The sequence below is a fragment of the Anarhichas minor genome, unplaced genomic scaffold (assembly GCF_050575085.1).
Source record: "Anarhichas minor isolate MPS153535 unplaced genomic scaffold, ASM5057508v1 ptg000115l, whole genome shotgun sequence".
Lineage (NCBI taxonomy): Eukaryota > Metazoa > Chordata > Actinopteri > Perciformes > Anarhichadidae > Anarhichas > Anarhichas minor.
Window position 1 is genome coordinate 75346 of NW_027466561.1, and position 18051 is coordinate 93396.

At 39.0% G+C, this 18051-nt stretch overlaps 2 protein-coding genes across 3 annotated transcripts in view; one reads left to right on the plus strand and one right to left on the minus strand.

Moving 5' to 3' along the window:
* LOC142940124 (nuclear GTPase SLIP-GC-like) overlaps nucleotides 1-7167 on the minus strand; it is an 11830-nt gene extending 4663 nt beyond the window's left edge. For both annotated transcript variants that reach the window (XM_076083038.1, XM_076083037.1), the window contains exons 1-12: nucleotides 7064-7167; nucleotides 6146-6227; nucleotides 5808-5920; nucleotides 5578-5625; nucleotides 5411-5444; nucleotides 5143-5235; nucleotides 2959-3049; nucleotides 2146-2362; nucleotides 1833-2048; nucleotides 921-1127; nucleotides 663-838; nucleotides 295-388 (exon numbers count right to left, since the gene is read on the minus strand). In XM_076083038.1, coding sequence (XP_075939153.1) covers nucleotides 295-388; nucleotides 663-838; nucleotides 921-1127; nucleotides 1833-2048; nucleotides 2146-2362; nucleotides 2959-3049; nucleotides 5143-5235; nucleotides 5411-5444; nucleotides 5578-5625; nucleotides 5808-5920; nucleotides 6146-6212 — 1356 coding nt within the window. In that variant the 5' untranslated portion in view covers nucleotides 6213-6227; nucleotides 7064-7167. The remainder of the gene's footprint in view (nucleotides 1-294; nucleotides 389-662; nucleotides 839-920; nucleotides 1128-1832; nucleotides 2049-2145; nucleotides 2363-2958; nucleotides 3050-5142; nucleotides 5236-5410; nucleotides 5445-5577; nucleotides 5626-5807; nucleotides 5921-6145; nucleotides 6228-7063) is intronic.
* A 7255-nt stretch (nucleotides 7168-14422) lies between these two features.
* Nucleotides 14423-17341, plus strand: LOC142940128 (centriolar coiled-coil protein of 110 kDa-like). Its single transcript, XM_076083041.1, has 9 exons — nucleotides 14423-14510; nucleotides 14838-14947; nucleotides 15595-15711; nucleotides 15876-15977; nucleotides 16058-16174; nucleotides 16355-16428; nucleotides 16555-16620; nucleotides 16704-16763; nucleotides 17266-17341. The coding sequence occupies exons 1-9, from the start codon at nucleotides 14423-14425 to the stop codon at nucleotides 17339-17341; spliced, it is 810 nt and encodes a 269-aa protein (XP_075939156.1).
* Nucleotides 17342-18051: the final 710 nt, after the last annotated feature.

Genomic DNA, 18051 nt, shown 5'->3' on the forward strand with positions numbered 1-18051 from the left:
ACGAACATCCGGTTTTCAGAATAAGATGCCAACAAAGTATGAATTATATTCACATTAAGTATAAAACATGCTACCTGCATCTCGTGAACCAAATGATATTACACTTTTGTTCATATAGCAGTACTTGTAAAATAAAAGTGCGCAATACACTGCTTTTGAATTCATTATTGAACTTTGCCATAACAATGCGATTAATCGCGATTAAATATTTTAATCGTTGCCCAGCACTAGTTTTAAGACATGCTTAGAGTCGCCGACAATCTTTATGTTGTACTTTCTGTCTATAAAACTCACCTTAATCTCCTTTAGTTTGCTGAATTCTTCTTTCACTTCTTTCTTGGCTTGTTCGTTTCTTTTCAATATCAAAGCACGAACATCAGCTGTGGAACTAAATGAAAATATTTGCATTATTTTGTGTCACCTGTGTGAGCAGTTATTGATTTCTAAAGGAATTTCTTTGAAAGAACTGATAAAACAGATGACAAGCATTAAGAATGACTCTATAGAAATAGACAATCTACTCGCTGGTGGTCCCGTTTTCTCATGTAGGTCATATAGAGACATCAGTATTATTATTGAGACTGTTTCATGAACACTTCAAAAGTCCTCACAGTTCCTTTAATATATATGTATATGTACTGTTGGCATCTTAAATCACTTACTGATGTTTTGAGTTTTTAATAAGATCAGACTTGGTGCAGATAAAGTAAATGTGCTGACACTGGCCACCATTTCCCATGAAGCTAGAGGCACTTTCCAGGATCTCCCAGGCTTCTCGCTCTGATGCAGCTCGATTCATTTCAGTCACGATCCACACAGTGGAACAACTTCCAACAAGCTGAAGGGACATGACAGCAAGCATTATGATGGTTACCAGTACTACAGTAATACACTAAACAGCATTGCATGTGATGAATTACCTTTTTCCACATCTTGTCCCTGCTCTTGTTACGATCCCCATTTCCAGGAAGATCCACAAGTGTGACGTGCTTCAGAAGATCATTATTTGGCACCTTGATAGTCACACACTTCACTAGTGGCCAATACCACCTCTTTATGTCTTTACCTTCTTCATCTTTTGGGTCACTTCTTGTGTATCTGACTAATTTTGCAGATAGCTCTTTAGCCTGCAATAAATAATAAAACGAGATTAAGGCAACGTAAGTGATATCATTCATAAGCAGACTCCAACTTCAAACTGCTTTACAAATTGCACAAAATAATTAAAACAGGAAAATATACAAAAGAAGAGCAATTAAGTTACCCCATCATTGAAACAACAAAAGCAAAAAGCTACATTTGGATCAATAAATATTAAATACTAAACCGGAAGTGGACACAAAAGTGCTATTTTGGGTGACAATTAGGTTTTAAATTGATGATGATCAGATTTTAAGAGATACAATAATTACTATTACTATTACCAGCTGAACTAAAGTGTGAACAAAAGCAGTGTTGAGATTTAATAATACAAGATGTAATTTAATCTCAATGTAAAATGTTTGGGCACAAAGACGGAGGAAAAATCCTGTTTGGATGTTAAAACAGTTATATAAATATATTTAGTTACTGGTATACAAACTTCTTTATGATTTTTCTATAAAGGGGACATTTTCTATGGGTTTGTAGTTTTCGAGGACAGGTGCATCAAGGCCACTCTGTTTTTAAGTAGAAAGTTTCACATAATGATTTTACTTTTACATTTGTTGAACTAAACCAACCTGGAATGGCTAGGCAGCATGCATATTACATAAACCTCAATAACATTTCCCTCTGTCAGACAGACAAGAAGGCTTCTCATGAAGTGATTCAAGATTTTTACTCTTACTTACTGTTTTTACTGTCAAAATCTTCTCCTTGGGAAGGAGAAATTCTGGGATCTCTTTGAAATATCTGTCATTCATGAGGTCATCAGGAGATTTGTTTTTCCAGTCTTCTCCATACAGCGCTGACAGCTTTTCAACTATGTCCCGAGAATCATCGTCACTTTCCTGATCCGCATTATCCCCAAGGAAATTTTTAGAGAACCACAACTCATCTTTCCACTCCTAAATACAATTTAAAAAATACCTTTAACTTTGTTAAATTATATGGCATACCTTTTTAAATAGCTTCAAGTAAACAAACATATTCAGCTCATTTTACCTCTTTTGTAATGAACTCAATGTTTGCCTCATACTTTGAGTTCTGCATGTTAGCCTCCACTTCAATCATGACTGAGGTACATGCACGGAAGTCTCCAGAGGGCAGGAGATCCTTCTCTCCAATGACGGCATTTATCAAAGAGCTCTTTCCAGCCCCGGTTTTGCCAAAGACACCAACCCTCTCCTTCTTGTCTGTCTTCAAATCACTGATTCTTTCCCTGTTGTACAAGAGTTTATGTGTGGGTTAATTCATTTGTTTCAAAAACATAAAAACACTGACAGAATGTGTTAAAATCAGAAAGAGATCCGTCTATAAACAGCCCTCTTCAGCATATTGTACTATCTTCAGTAGAAGTCATTTGCTGTAAATTTGGATTATTAAAAGAATTATCGCCTCACAACTGAATCCCTCAGACAAACAGTCAAGTTGTAGTTTACATCCATGTCTTTCCAAATTGTCATCACTTCATCATTTTATCCGATTAGACATTTATGTGAAATTGTCATAATTAGCTGAATTCTTCAGTTATGATCAAAAATGTGTTTTGTGAGATCACAGTGACCTTCATCTGTGGCCACCAATTTCTAATCAGTTCATCCTTGAGTCCAAGCGGATGTTTGTGCAGAATTTGAAAAAAATTCCTTCAAGACTTTGGTGAGAAATGGACATACGTACGTACGGCCGGACAAACCCATGATGCCTGGCTCCACACTATCAGTCTTAAATCTCTTAGTGAAACTGGCCCCTGGTCAGCAGTGGAACCAGGCCCGTATAACATATTAATATGGAAAATGTAATAAACTTTATACTTACGTCAGGAACTTGTTGAGCTTGTTGTCTTGGGGAGGTATTTTCTGATGGACACATCTCATGATGTCTTTCACATCAGACAGTATGATTTCTTCTGTCAGAGTGAAAGTAAAGAACTGTTCAGCAGGAACCATGAACCAGTGTATCAAGTAAGCGGTAATGCACAATGAGGAGAGCGTGAGAGGAACTTTCTCTGCCAGGTCCATGTAGGATGCTTCAGAGTGAATCATCAGGCTTCTACTATGTCAGATTAGTAAAGGATAACCCATTTTCTGGATTTAAAACATCATACAGTTAAAGGCCACGGTTACGTTATTTACTTTGAAGCATACGCATTGTTGCCATGTATACCTGCATGCATGCTGTTGACTGATTGGGGTTGTCTGATAAGATTACATACGGCAGCAAATTGTCTGTATTGCAAGTATTGTCTGTGGCCAAGATATAGAAACAGACATTTGCTATGTAAGTAAGCTAAGTAAAAATGTTATTACTAGTGCTGGGCAATGATTACAATTTTTAATCGCGATTAATCGCATGATTTTTTTGCGATTAATCGCATTGTAATCCTCAAAATTCAATAAAAGTACTGCTATATGAACAAAAGTGCAATAACATTTGGTTTTGTTCGGGCCGCATCTTTTGAAACCGCCCCCCTTTCTGCAGATGTGCTCTCAATCGCCTCCAAAACACAACAGCAGGTTTAAATCATAATCAAATGGATTTATTATCCATACAATCATAAAAACAGTTACAAACCGAATCACACTAGTAATAACAAAACAAACATATATATCATGAAAGTGAGGCCCCGTCCGCACCACACGACAGACTGGTATGCCGAGGAGGTCTGAGGATCTCCGGGGATTCACATCTCCTTTGGGCCCCTGACCTGTTGTTCTGATCAGACATCTCATCCAGCCACTTTCTTCCAACCCCCCCCCCCCCCCCCCCCCCCCCGCTTCCAACACATTCCTCAACCCCCTCACACAGACACTCAACCACTCCTTTGTTAAAACTCCTACAAGTAAACACACTGTGACACATAATATCCAGCACTAGGAGCGCTTTCAACTTAAATTCCTCACAGTTTGTAAACACTTTAAACAAATAAGGTTATTTTTAACAACAGTATTCCATTTACACAGTAGCAGTTAAAATATTTCTTCTATATTATATATATTTTATGAAATCAACACAACAAAAAAAGCAATGTGTGTTGAAATAATATTCTATGAATAATTGAAGCCACTATAATTGAATCGAAAATCTTCCCCAGATTGGACTGCTTAGTACGTGTTGTGGAAGTCCCAGATATCAGGAAACTAAATGCCGTCTTGTCTGGTTCATAACAGTCCGGAGCAGCTCCGTGGATTTCATCGAGCTGTATTCACTGTGTCTAGTGAGCCACACGTCGGCTGTTTACTACAGCTGTATGAACACTAAATAAACTGATTTAACTGCAATAAACGGACAAAAAGAGACTCCGAAATATTTACGTAATGATTCCGATTTGTAAAAAGTCCGAATTCATGTTTTGTTAGTTCTCTCCACAAGACGACAAGAAAATAACTTTTAAAATACTTGTTTTCTCAATGGAGTCTGGATCGATCGGTGCTAGGCTAAGCTAACATTGTAGCAGCTCCATCAACACTCAACATAACGTCACACAGGCGTAAATACGGCAGCGTTTATTCATTGTTTGTACCGGATGGTTTACACAAACATTTATACACATAGTTTGGTCCGGTCTCTATTGATATGTGGTATCGTAGAGCTCTGGGTGAACACAGACGGCTACAGTATTTATTTCCCGATTCAACAACGGCAGGACGTCAGTGATGACGGGAGCATCTCAAAGCTGATAGGCTATCGCGCCACAGCGCCCACCCTAAATGCTCTCATTGGTTTAGACGCGTGATGACGCCCATCCCAAGCCAATCCTGATCAACATCCCGCCCTTCCTGTGACCAATGGTCTGTCTGTATGTGTATTCAGAGCCAGTGAGCAACGGACTTTCAAAATAATAATAATTAAAAAAAAAAACTGTGTTAACGCGCGATAAAATAATTGTCGGTGTGAATTAATGAATGCGTTAATGCGATAATAACGCGTTAACTTGCCCAGCACTAGTTATTACATACAAATATTAAAAGGTTGCCATTGTTTGGAAAGTATTATAAATACCTGAGTATGATCCTGGTTTGTTGGCAAGTCGTTGTTTTCTAGTTGGTGGTTGACGTTGGCTGGACTCATCCTGAAGATCTGACTTTCTCTTTACTTTTTGGATATTTTTTGTTGGAAAAAAAAAAGCAGAAAGAAAGGTTTGTTGCATCTGCCTCTCACAATATTTAAACATGTTCTCGATATAGTTTCTTAGTCAAAGTAAGATATTACCACCTTAAAAAACTTCAATGAACACTACATGTAACCAATAAGATAAAGTGTGTCTCACCTTTATCACTTGTGTCACTGGTGGACGGACGACCCTGAGGGTGAACATGAACATTTGTGTCTTAAATCAATACTAAGTGGCCAAGTAAAAGTTTGAATAGACAATGAAAATATGATCTATATAATTAATGCCTTATATCTGAGTGCTTGAAACTTTATTCAACTTACTTGAGCAGACGAATTAACCGTTTCTGGATTTGCTGTGTTTCGTTCATCCTAGTGACGAATGACAATAGTTGCAAATCCATGATAGCAAATAAATGTTTAAATTCTAGCACATGCTATTATTGTTAATGAGTTATTATTATCAATTATGTGTCAAGAAAACAGAAGTCTGTGCTCCTATAAATTATAAATACAGTATTTGTGTAAATTGTGTTCACAGTACAGAATGTTACCTTCAACAACTTGAGTTTCTCCTCGAATTTTGCCCTTGTTCCCACTTTTGGGATCAACTCGGTGATTTGTTGTTCATTCAGAAGGTAAAGACTTTCTGTGTCAATTTCATGTTCTGTAATTAACAATAATAATTGCCAGGATTAGTCAGACCTGATCTCTCCCATTTTCTTAAAACTATGTCTGTCAAGAATATGTCAGCATTGTACTGAAGAACAACATTGCAGCATTTTTCATTGTTCTTTTAGTTCTGTAGATGCTTAGACGTTTCAGTATTGTTAGGTCATATAAACACTGTATAAAATATGTGCCCAAAAAAAGAGTCATGGTAATACTTTACCTTCAAATATTGGTATCAACTTGCTGTGATTCCATTCAGTTAATTTATTACGAACAAAATCATCCATGACCACGAACGGCAACTGGAAGGTAAACAAATAATCATGTTTTAAATCAACCACTGCAACTTGGGAGAGTTACATTTCACTGAAGGAAAAGAAGTTATGAAACTTCTATTATCAGACTCAAGGAAATAGCAAATATTCAAAGTTATTGAATATTATTTCCAATAATAATTCACTAAAATGTATTAGAAACATATTTTTATCAAAATAACAAGTGTAGTACAACAAGGAGGAGCCCATTGATGTATGAAGTGATTTTGGTTACATTACATTGCATGACAGGGAAGCTATTGAATATTGTTGTAGTATGTATTTTCCGCATTGCACTTTGTAGACGGTCCCTGCGCACTCGTCTCGCATCCGGCCGCTCATTGAGACCAATGCCGTTTGTCCAGCTCGGAGGAGCCCGAAAGACGGACCGTTATAATTAAATTAAGGTTGTAGCTTGTTGTCTATCTCACTACGGTTACAGAGAGGTATCGTTTGTATTTTAGCAACGTTTCGCTAACGATTTATTTAACCAGGAAGTCCAAATCTTTGAATATCTTTCCAACTTTACCTAACCCACCCTACTCGAATGTAGGGTGCGTCGCCGTCAGCATACGTTACGTTTACGCAATCTCCCATGTAGCGTTAGATATCTGGCAATAAGTACCAACTTTTCATCAAGTCGGGATAAGGGCACTTCATTCATTAAATTCTAGCGTGTAACTTTACAGCCTTTTGTTTGTTATTCACGGAGGAGATCTTTCGGCTTTCAAACGGTCAATAAGAGATTAAAAGAGAAAATGTCAATAAGAATCACCCGCGGTGTTTGATTTCCTTAACATCATAATATTAATTCCAACGGTTACCTGTAGCGTGTAGGCAATAGATGCAGATCAATGTGGGTGCTGCAGGTTTCAAGCGGGCGGAGGAGTCCTTTGTTCTCAAAAGTTGTCCGACCCCAAGTTGATTTCTGGTTCTGAAACTCCTCCCATGATGAATCTCCCTACTTAATTATATATTTATTTTATTCGTTCTTATAAAAATTGTCGACACAAGATCGTGTGGGTAAAATTATGTATAATTTAGCTTTTTGAGCCTCAAACTGTTAAACAACATGTTTGAAGAGAAATGCCTCTACGGTTGAACTAAATACTGACAACTGCAACATTAAAGGGAGGAACGGTTGTGTAAGGGGGACACAAGCCTAACAGGCTGGAAACCACTGTTTTAATCTTGAACATCACATTTTATGAGTTTATCAAATATTTTAATGTAAAATCTTACTCTGAAAGAATAACTAACTTCAGTTGTCAGATAAGTGTGCTGGTGTATGAAGTATAGTATTCCCCTCTGAGATGTAGTGGAGTTGGATGTACGAAGTAACTTAAAAAGGAAAAAGTGCCTCAAAATAGTACTGAAAGTACTGTACTTGGGTTAAATGTTCTTAGTTGATTTTCACCAGTGTTAAAACTACAGGAAGATAGGATATATATACTGTATATATATATACTGTATACATATATATATGTATATATATATATGTACATATATATATATATATACATATGTACATATATATATATATGTACATATATATATATATATATATGTATCTTGAATATGTTGCTAGAAATGTTTACAGTGAAAAATGAATCCAAATGTTTGGCTAACTGCCAGTGCACATTTTGCAGTAAGTATTTTATCATGAGTATGACTGTATCTGATGCTGCTGCGACGCTTGTGTTTTAATATCTTAAGGAATTTGTGCTTTATCAATCACATTGCTCGATATAATAAAATAATACAATCAGTTGTTTGTTGTGCATGCATGTGGACATAATACACCCACTATAAGTTGTTCTTGCTGTGAACACCAGAGGGCAGTAGAGTCTATGTTTTGCTGAACAGATGTTTTGATTTATCTCCACAGTATGAGAGTATTATTGAACAATCTTACATTTAGTTTTTCACTTTTGAACTCTATGTATTCCACTCCTCTGGTGCTCTGGGTACTTTGGACTCTTTTATACTAACTGTCCCCTCACTGCACTGACAGAGATCACATGGTTTGGTGAGATTAACAGTTGCCGCAACAGAAAGACGAGAACAAACGACAAAGGCATGAACAGGTTCATATGAGGAAGTAAGAGTCGGTGCTTGTTTTAATATTTTAATATAGTATATTCATATGTATGCTGCAATCACAATTTCCCGGAGGAGCGATCAGGAAGTTTTAGGGTCGTTGTTTTTTTCCAGAGGAGTCGTTTGTGTGTTGAAATTATTCTTATGTGCACACATCATTTGTAACTGGTGCTCGTACAGATAATCCACGAAAGATGAAGAATACTGATGCGTGACAATAACAATTATGATATAGAAATTGTAACCTTAAAATTTGAACTGATGAACTTCTTCCAGAAACTGTTTGCATGACCTCCAGGGCACTAATGGTGCTGAGTGACAAACCCTCAATTTACCTCATGGCCAAGATCAACTCACAGAGGAGAAAAACAAGCAGATTAATTACCCATCCTGACCATTTGAGCTAGTTTATTGATGCCTGATACCTGGTTTCTTTCAACAGACTCAGAGGAAAACACTGAACTCATGAGAACCACAAAAGAAACGTATTTGCTATTGAAATGTAGATTAATTAAGAGGTCATGTTTTATATGCGAACTACCTGAAGTACTATCTCAAAGGCATGAACAGGTTAGACATGGTTCATAAATGGTAAATAGACTTGTATTTGTACAGGTATCATTTGATCCATTATCATTCACACCCATTCATCACATTCATTTATTTAGGACATGGACTGGAGGATCCGATCCAACCGCTGATCTTCTGTTTGAAAGACAACCAGCTTTAACTCTGAGCCACAGCACCCAGGTTAGAAATATTACAGTTAATAAATAGTTAAAAGTTAAAGTCAGCGCTTATTACAAAATTTGCAAACACATAATCCACTTCTGTGATCACAGTTGTTTTCAATGCTAACACACTAACATGACACATAAAGCACAATTACTGAGACCAACACTGTGAGAGCAAAACCTAAGGTCAAGTCTCCAAAACTCTAAACACATTTTCTGCTTTACATCCAATTTGCAATTCAAAGTGACACTTTTTGTAACACACTGCACACAGTTCACTACATGAGACACAGGACTCTCACATAAAGTCACTTGTCTTTCAAAACACTGCCAATCAAAAGCCACAGCCATGGACCAATTGGCCAATACATGTGTCACCTGGTCAAACACCTAATAGCTTGATTGTCAACTAATCAATCAGGATGTAAGCGCTATATAGTTATTTTATGATTGCTTAAGCACAGTATTAAAAACAGGACTCATTTTGTCAAAACATAATTGTTCAGTAAATAATGAGAAACCAGATAAGCTGGTTTATTACTATCATCTAGTTCTATCACATTTTTGATAGATGAATTAACACACTTAGAAAAAAAATATTATTTTGTAATAAGAAAGTTTTGTCCTTGAACGTAAATAATCACCTTAATAATTATTATATACAGTATAGCTAAAAAGTGAATCTGTTTGTGTGCTGATATTCTTCCTATCGTGTGTACACATCATTTATAACTCCCTGGTATCAACAGCAGATTACTCACCAAAGCACACACCCAAAACAAACAAACTCATGCAAATAGTTTATCCTGAAGAGAAACTAACCTTTAGGCATACAAGGTCAGCTACTTGTTAAAAAGAAGGTTTACTGGTGGCCTGATATAATGACACTGATGTTATTGTCTTTGTGATCCCTCTTTTTTTCTATTTTTTTAAGTTCATATAGTGACTTAAGTTGTATTCAGTTATTATTTTACTTGGACAGTAATTCGAAAGGAAGTGATGAGAGTTGTGATAAACCTCTGGACCAAAAGCAGTGTTAATGATGCCCGTCCCTACATGTGTCTCCATGTTCCATGTTCTTGCATCAGTAAGTGTCACTTTGAAGCATGAACAATCATAATACATAATATTACCATAAATCTTGAATGAATATCAACACACCTTTACTAAATCTGTAAAAGTACTATCTCAAAGTCGTAAACAGGTTAGACATGGTTCATATGAGGTTAAATGGTAAATAGATTTGTATTTGTACAGGTGCCACCTGATCCATTATCATTCACACCCATTCATCACATTGATTTATTTAGGGTTATTTAGGACATGGACTGGAGGATCCGATCCAACCGCTGATCTTTTGATTGAAAGACAACCAGCTTTAACTCTGAGCCACAGCACCCAGGTTAGAAATATTACAGTTAATAAATAGTTACAAGTTAAAGTCAGCGCTTATTACAAAATTTGCAAACACATAATCCACTTCTGTGATCACAGTTGTTTTCAATGCTAACACACTAACATGACACATAAAGCACAATTACTGAGACTAACACTGTGAGAGCAAAACCTAAGGTCAAGTCTCCAAAACTCTAAACACATTTTCTGCTTTACATTTAATTTGCAATTCAAAGTGACACTTTTTGTAACACACTGCACACAGTTCACTACATGAGACACAGGACTCTGACATAAAGTCACTTGTCTTTCAAAACACTGCCAATCAAAAGCCACAGCCATGGACCAATTGGCCAATACATGTGTCACCTGGTCAAACACCTAATAGCTTGATTGTCAACTAATCAATCAGGATGTAAGCGCTATATAGTTATTTTATGATTGCTTAAGCACAGTATTAAAAACAGGACTCATTTTGTCAAAACATAATTGTTCAGTAAATAATGAGAAACCAGATAGGCTGGTTTATTACTATCATCTAGTTCTATCACATTTTTGATAGATGAATTAACACACTTAGAAAAAAAATATTATTTTGTAATAAGAAAGTTTTGTCCTTGAACGTAAATAATCACCTTAATAATTATTATATACAGTATAGCTAAAAAGTTAATCTGTTTTTGTACTGATATTCTTCCTATCGTGTGTACACATCATTTATAACTCCCTGGTATCAACAGCAGATTACTCACCAAAGCACGCACCCAAAACAAACAAACTCATGCAACTAGTTTATCCTGAAGAGTAACTAACCTGAAGGCATACAAGGTCAGCTACTTGTTAAAAAGAAGGTTTACTGGTGGCCTGATATAATGACACTGATGTTATTGTCTTTGTGATCCCTCTTTTTTCTATTTTTTTAAGTTCATATAGTGACTTAAGTTGTATTAAGTTATTATTTTACTTGGACAGTAATTAGAAAGGAAGTGATAAGAGTTGTGATAAACCTCTGGACCAAAAGCAGTATTAATGATGCCCGTCCCTACATGAGTGTCTGCATGTTCCATGTTACTATGACACAGGACTCTCACATAAAGTCACATGTCTTTTAAAAACACTGCCAATCATATTATGTGAACTTCCTGAAAAGTACTGTAGTATAGGCTCAACATGTTGAGAGTTTTATGAGCCCGACCCTGCATTTCTCTAGTGTGCCTCTCAAAGTCTCACTCACGCACAGCCAACAGTAAACTTAAGTCTAAAATAAATTAATTTGTTACTGTAATATATATACACTGCTCAAAAAAATAAAGGGAACACTTAAGCAACACATCCTCGATCTGAATGAATGAAATAGTCTTATTAAATACTTTGTTCTTTACATAGTTGAATGTGCTGACAACAAAATCACACAAAAATGATCAATGAAAATGAAATGTATTAACCCATGGAGGTCTGGATTTGGAGTCACACTCAAAATTGAAGTGGAAAAACACACTACAGGCTGATCCAACTTTGATGTAATGTCCTTAAAACAAGTCCAAATGAGGCTCAGTAGTGTGTGTGGGCTCCACGTGCCTGTATGACCTCCCTACAACGCCTGGGCATGCTCCTGATGAGGTGGCGGATGGTCTCCTGAGGGATCTCCTCCCAGACCTGGACTAAAGCATCCGCCAACTCCTGGACAGTCTGTGGTGCAACGTGGCGTTGGTGGATGGAGCGAGACATGATGTCCCAGATGTGCTCAATTGGATTCAGGTCTGGGGAACGGGCGGGCCAGTCCATAGCATCAATGCCTTCGTCTTGCAGGAACTGCTGACACACTCCAGCCACATGAGGTCCAACATTGTCTTGCATTAGGAGGAACCCAGGGCCAACCGCACCGGCATATGGTGTCACAAGGGGTCTGAGGATCTCATCTCGGTACCTAATGGCAGTCAGGCTACCTCTGGCGAGCACATGGAGGGCTGTGCGGCCCTCCAAAGAAATGCCACCCCACACCATTACTGACCCACCGCCAAACCGGTCATGCTGGAGGATGTTGCAGGCAGCAGAACGTTCTCCACGGCGTCTCCAGACTCTGTCACGTCTGTCACATGTGCTCAGTGTGAACCTGCTTTCATCTGTGAAGAGCACAGGGCGCCAGTGGCGAAGTTGCCAATCTTGGTGTTCTCTGGCAAATGCCAAACGTCCTGCCCGGTGTTGGGCTGTAAGCACAACCCCCACCTGTGGACGTCGGGCCCTCATACCAGCCTCATGGAGTCTGTTTCTGACCGTTTGAGCAGACACATGCACATTTGTGGCCTGCTGGAGGTCATTTTGCAGGGCTCTGGCAGTGCTCCTGTTGTTCCTCCTTGCACAAAGGTGGAGGTAGCGGTCCTGCTGCTGGGTTGTTGCCCTCCTACGGCCTCCTCCACGTCTCCTGATGTACTGGCCTGTCTCCTGGTAGCGCCTCCATGCTCTGGACACTACGCTGACAGACACCGCAAACCTTCTTGCCACAGCTCGCATTGATGTGCCATCCTCGGTGAGCTGCACTACCTGAGCCACTTGTGTGGGTAGTAGACTCCGTCTCATGCTACCACTAGAGTGAAGGCACCGCCAGCATTCAAAAGTGACCAAAACTTCAGCCAGAAAGCATAGGAACTGAGAAGTGGTCTGTGGTCACCACCTGCAGAACCACTCCTTTATTGGAGGTGTCTTCTTCTTCTTTAAATTTCATTGGCGGGTCGCAACCAGCTTGCATAGGTGCATACCGCCACCTACTGTAGTGTGCAGTTTCAGGGTAACCTTTTATTGGGAGTGTCTGTCTTGCTAATTGCATATAATTTCCACCTGTTGTCTATTCCATTTGCACAACAGCATGTGAAATTGATTGTCAGTGTTGCTTCCAAAGTGGGCAGTTTGATTTCACAGAAGTGTGATTGACTTGGAGTTACATTGTGTTGTTTAAGTGTTCCCTTTATTTTTTTGAGCAGTGGTATATATATATATATATATATATATATGATTATTTAGTAATAGGTAGGGTGCCTTGACCTGTTGACCTCCTCTCTCCCATCGACCGATTCCTTGATAATAATCCACAACTGTGATTAAGTTGGTTTTCTATATCGGTCATTTTCAATCTACAGTATATGACTTTAATACCCTTGCTAATGAATAAATAATAATAAACTGTAGATCAAGCCTTAAGAAGGCCTTTCTTTTTATTCTAGATATTAAACAGATATTTGAATGTATATTTTTGTGTTGGAAATTTTCTCTTTCTTTGTAGGCCATTCACAAATTGACACTTTTACCAGTTAACACGTTATGTTTCGCATTTGACATCAAATCTTGAAATAAATCATTTGTGCTGTATCGGTATACTCACTTAAATAAAAGAACAATCCGGTGTGTGTTTCTTGTGCATGCATGTGGGCAGCAAGGTTGACACACATTGTTTACCCACACTAAGTTTTTCTTGCTGTGAACACCAGAGGGTAGTAGAAGCTCACCAGTAACTTCCTGTTGAGGTTGTCTGGCATCATTATAAACTGCTGCCTCTGCATTGAGATAAAGGGACTTCTGTAGCACTTATTATGACAGCTTGGTAATAAGGTAATGTTGGGTAATAACTAATAATGACGTGTTAGTTATGTTATTTATTGTGTCATGCCAGTACAAGCAAACGCCCAGCCGACATGGACATCCTGCAGTCCTTCTCTCACTGTTAACTCTCCTGCTCCCATCGGTTCCTACAGCTAATGGTCATTTACCTGAACGTAACTCTGCAGAGCTTTAAACAGTCTTTAAACAGTCCTTCAGCCCAGAAAACCACGCCCAGTTTCTACAGGGAACATCCGTATTTCTTTTCCCATCGGCCCAGCAGACCTTATACCCCGAAGTCCAGTACGGTCAGGGGAAGTTGCTGGCATGGCAGATTGGGGAGAATCTCTCTCAGGGGCCATGATGTCCCCCAGTCACAGGGGCTCAGTGGGTAGTGAAAGTGGCAATCGTCGATCCGGCCACTGTGGTACCAGTCCAGTGCAGGAGCCCTGTAGCCCCATTAGTGCCTCAGGGTTTAGCCCAAAGGGACACCTTGACCATCTGGCTGCAGGATTTCGCCGGTGCTGCCACACTTTGAACAGCCAACTGCATAGCTGCCACTCTGGAGTTGAGCACATAGACTGTTGTAAAACAGAGTTGACATAAGACAAAAAGAGTGTTGTGATCTATTAACTCTTATTATTACTACTTCTATTCGGACAACTCTTCATTCACCATTTAATCAAGATAAATTGGAGAAAGAGCTGCATGTAAAGTGCAGACAGCTCAAAATAGAGAAGTTCAAACACCTAAATTGAAAGTATGTTTCTTTTTCCAGGTTTTCCCAGTCCTGTAAGTTCCAGTGTGTCCTCTCCCTCTGTCCAGCCTCCCGTTTATCTGTGGGGACCCACATGGGCAGTTAGCAAACCTCGAGCGAGGCTAAGTCTGGTAGGTATGCACAAGTAGACAAGAGGGTGTGTGTGATTGCATAAGTTACACATGTTGGGATCTGGCTGGAGCGGGTTTGGTTATTGGAAAATATACAAATTAATTATTGCTATTATTTAAAATGATTAATATCAATAGGATTATTAACAACGATTTATAATAATGGGGCACCACCCTGGGATCAGGGACCAGTAACCAAATTGTGGATTAAGTCAAAAAATTGGTGTTCACTCAAAAAATGTAAAAGTACTATTCCACATTCAGAGTGAACAGTGAAGGTTTGAATCAGCACTGACCATAAAAAACAGCTATTATCAATAACAATACTGATCAAAAATCAATAATATTATAAATCAACAAACATCTATTATACAACTGCAGGCATACTAAACCTAAAAGCAACAAACAAGCATGTGGCGAGGGGAATGTGGGTGTCTGTATGTCTGTGTGTGGGTGTATCAGGGGGGAGAGAGAGAGAGAGAGAGAGCAAGGTGGTGTAGGTGAGGGGTTTGGCGCGGTTTCATAGTTTAGGCTTTTCTTTTTACATGCGAAGTCGCAACACATATTAGATGGACGTTTATTTGTCAAACCCTCTCTGTGTTTTCTATCTTCACGTTCCCATCTTCACGTATCTTCTTGTTGTCCAGGTTATGACAGCAGAGCAGCAGAGAGCCTTCTGTCGAATTGGCGCCATCATTCGTGGCTTCCTCACTCGCAGACTGCTCAAAACAGAGAAGGTCAAACACCTGCGACAGACCGTCCTGGTGAGATTACACGTTTAACACAAATAACACACAAATACAAATGAGCACAACTAATTGAAAACACCAATGTGATTTTAATAAGAGTTAATCAATAAATCTATCATCATGTTAGTGACTGGGAAAAACTGTGTTTAGGAATGTGTTCTGTATATATGTGTGCTTAGGATACACAGGAGTTCATCCGCTCCTTCCAGACAGAAGGTCCACAGAAGAGAGGCCCCTGCTCTGCACAAGATCGCTCCCTGCAGGAGAGAGTTAGAGCCCAGGTATGAACGTGTAGTTACTGTCTATAGACAGCAGAGGTCCATCTTACTCCATGTTTATGTGTGCCTCTTTTGTCCCGCAGTTACGTGCAGCCCTTTATGACATCCATGACATCTTCTTTGAAATGCCTCTCTGGGATCGATTAGCATTGCTGCAGCAGGACAGGGAGCTCCGAGCAGAGAGGAAGCTGCGAGACATGGTAACCTGTCAACTTGAAAAGCTTATCATGATGAACTGTATTTATATTACACCTTGATTACCACACGGACAAAGTGTCTTACAGGAAAGAAACACTGTTTGGTGGCAACGTGCCTCGTCTTATACCGTCAGTGTCAGTGCTTCAGTCATAAACTATGATTCTTACTGACTGTTTCAAAAGGAGAAAGCCAAGGGCCCCAAGGAGAGAGTGGTTCTGTCTGCTGCCACACAGAGGTCTCTGGACAGGAAAAAGAGGTACGATGGGAAAGAGGAACACAGCCTTACATTGTAGATGAGATCTGGTTTTAGACACTAATGTTTTTGATGATGGGCTCCAGGGATCAGCAGTGTTTTTATTGTATGTGTTTGGCGCTCCTCCAGGGTCGGTGAATCCCCATCAATGGCTAGAAAGAAGCAGCAGAAGCCAAAGAGCCCCACTACTAACAGGTGCTCTAGACTGAACTACAATTTCCTGTGTTTAATGTCCCCAGAAGATTAGTTATCTAAATACATCCTTTCTTCATTCACAGAGTCCTGAAGCCAAACCAAGGCCAAAACTCTCCTGTGCCAGGCCAGCTGAACCGCCAGGGGTGAGACTTGTTTCACCAAAATCACAAAGTGCCTTATCTTGATTTCATAAATCACATAAACTGCCGTATGTCATCTCTTAGGAGATATGTCACTCCACCTCACCCCACTACTGAGAAAATGCTGATAAGCTTTTTGGGTTGCTAGTGTCCTAATTAACAAGCATTACACTTTTTCTGACTCTGATGAAGACACACTTGGCTTCAGAACGGTAGTCTTCTAATAAAGTGTGTTGCCTTAAATCCATGTGCTCCAGTATACTTTGGACCTAAGCTCTGAAGTCTCTCCTGATTGCACATTTCATATTTTATATGCTGACCTAATCTATTTCGCATATCAGCAAAAATCCAGAAGTGGACGTCATGCTTGGCTAACCAATGAACTGTAATTCCAATACTTTATTTGCCTCTTGCTGAAGGCAACAGCGTACAGAAATGTTTGGATTTCAGCTTTTACAGATGACTTTAAAGTCAGCAAAGTATGACAGGGGCTTTTTCTTCTCAGGAGCTGGTACAGAAAGACCCCAGAGGAGAGAGTGAGGCGCTCAGACAGCCTGAAGAAGCAACACTCTCTGGGTTAACAGATCACTCAACTTCCCCCGACCTGTGAACTTTGATTTTTTTAGTCTTTGAATACAAACCTTGCCCCACTGAAAGTCCAGTCTGTGCTGCTAATATGATTGTACCATCTGAAACTCAAATGATTGTATTCACTACCATACTTGAGCTCACTGGTATACATCATCACTATGTCATTGTGTTTTACTGTTGTAGCTGAAAAGAGCTGAACTGAGCACACATCTCACAGGGAGCTTGATATCGTCTGGTCGACACATTTTACACTTTAAAGAAGTGAAAAGAAAGTAAGTCTATTTAAATGCAAGCTAGAAGAAGGTCAGAGTTAAAGGAAAATAATTTGTATCCGTGCCGAAGAGCATTGCCTTTGCTATCTGCAGCATGTTAGCATGCATATATTTACCATGTTGTGTTCATAAACATCTAGTGCTTATAGCTGTAAGAGAATTTACAAAATGACTTTCATGCTGACAATCACATGAAAGTATTTAGGTGAGTATAATACATGAATTAGACTTGTTTTGTTCAAGGGCTTTAAGTACCTGTTTGTGCTTTGTTTCTGTATTAAATGGTGCTGAGTTTACATTACTCTGAGGCATTTCAGTGTGTTTCAACATTGGTGATATTTCTTTTTACACAGTGGCGCACTGTTACATTAATGCAGCTTCACACAACAGGAGATGCACAGCAACACTGAGTGAAACTAAATTACTGA

Excerpts from the sequence above, each read along its gene's own strand:
- LOC142940128 (XM_076083041.1), top strand. The coding sequence starts at position 14,423 with ATGTCCCCCAGTCACAGGGGCTCAGTGGGTAGTGAAAGTGGCAATCGT. Across the intron at positions 16,175-16,354 it reads AGAGGAAGCTGCGAGACATG|GAGAAAGCCAAGGGCCCCAA; the intron begins GTAACCTGTCAA and ends CTGTTTCAAAAG. Across the intron at positions 16,621-16,703 it reads AAGAGCCCCACTACTAACAG|AGTCCTGAAGCCAAACCAAG; the intron begins GTGCTCTAGACT and ends CTTCATTCACAG.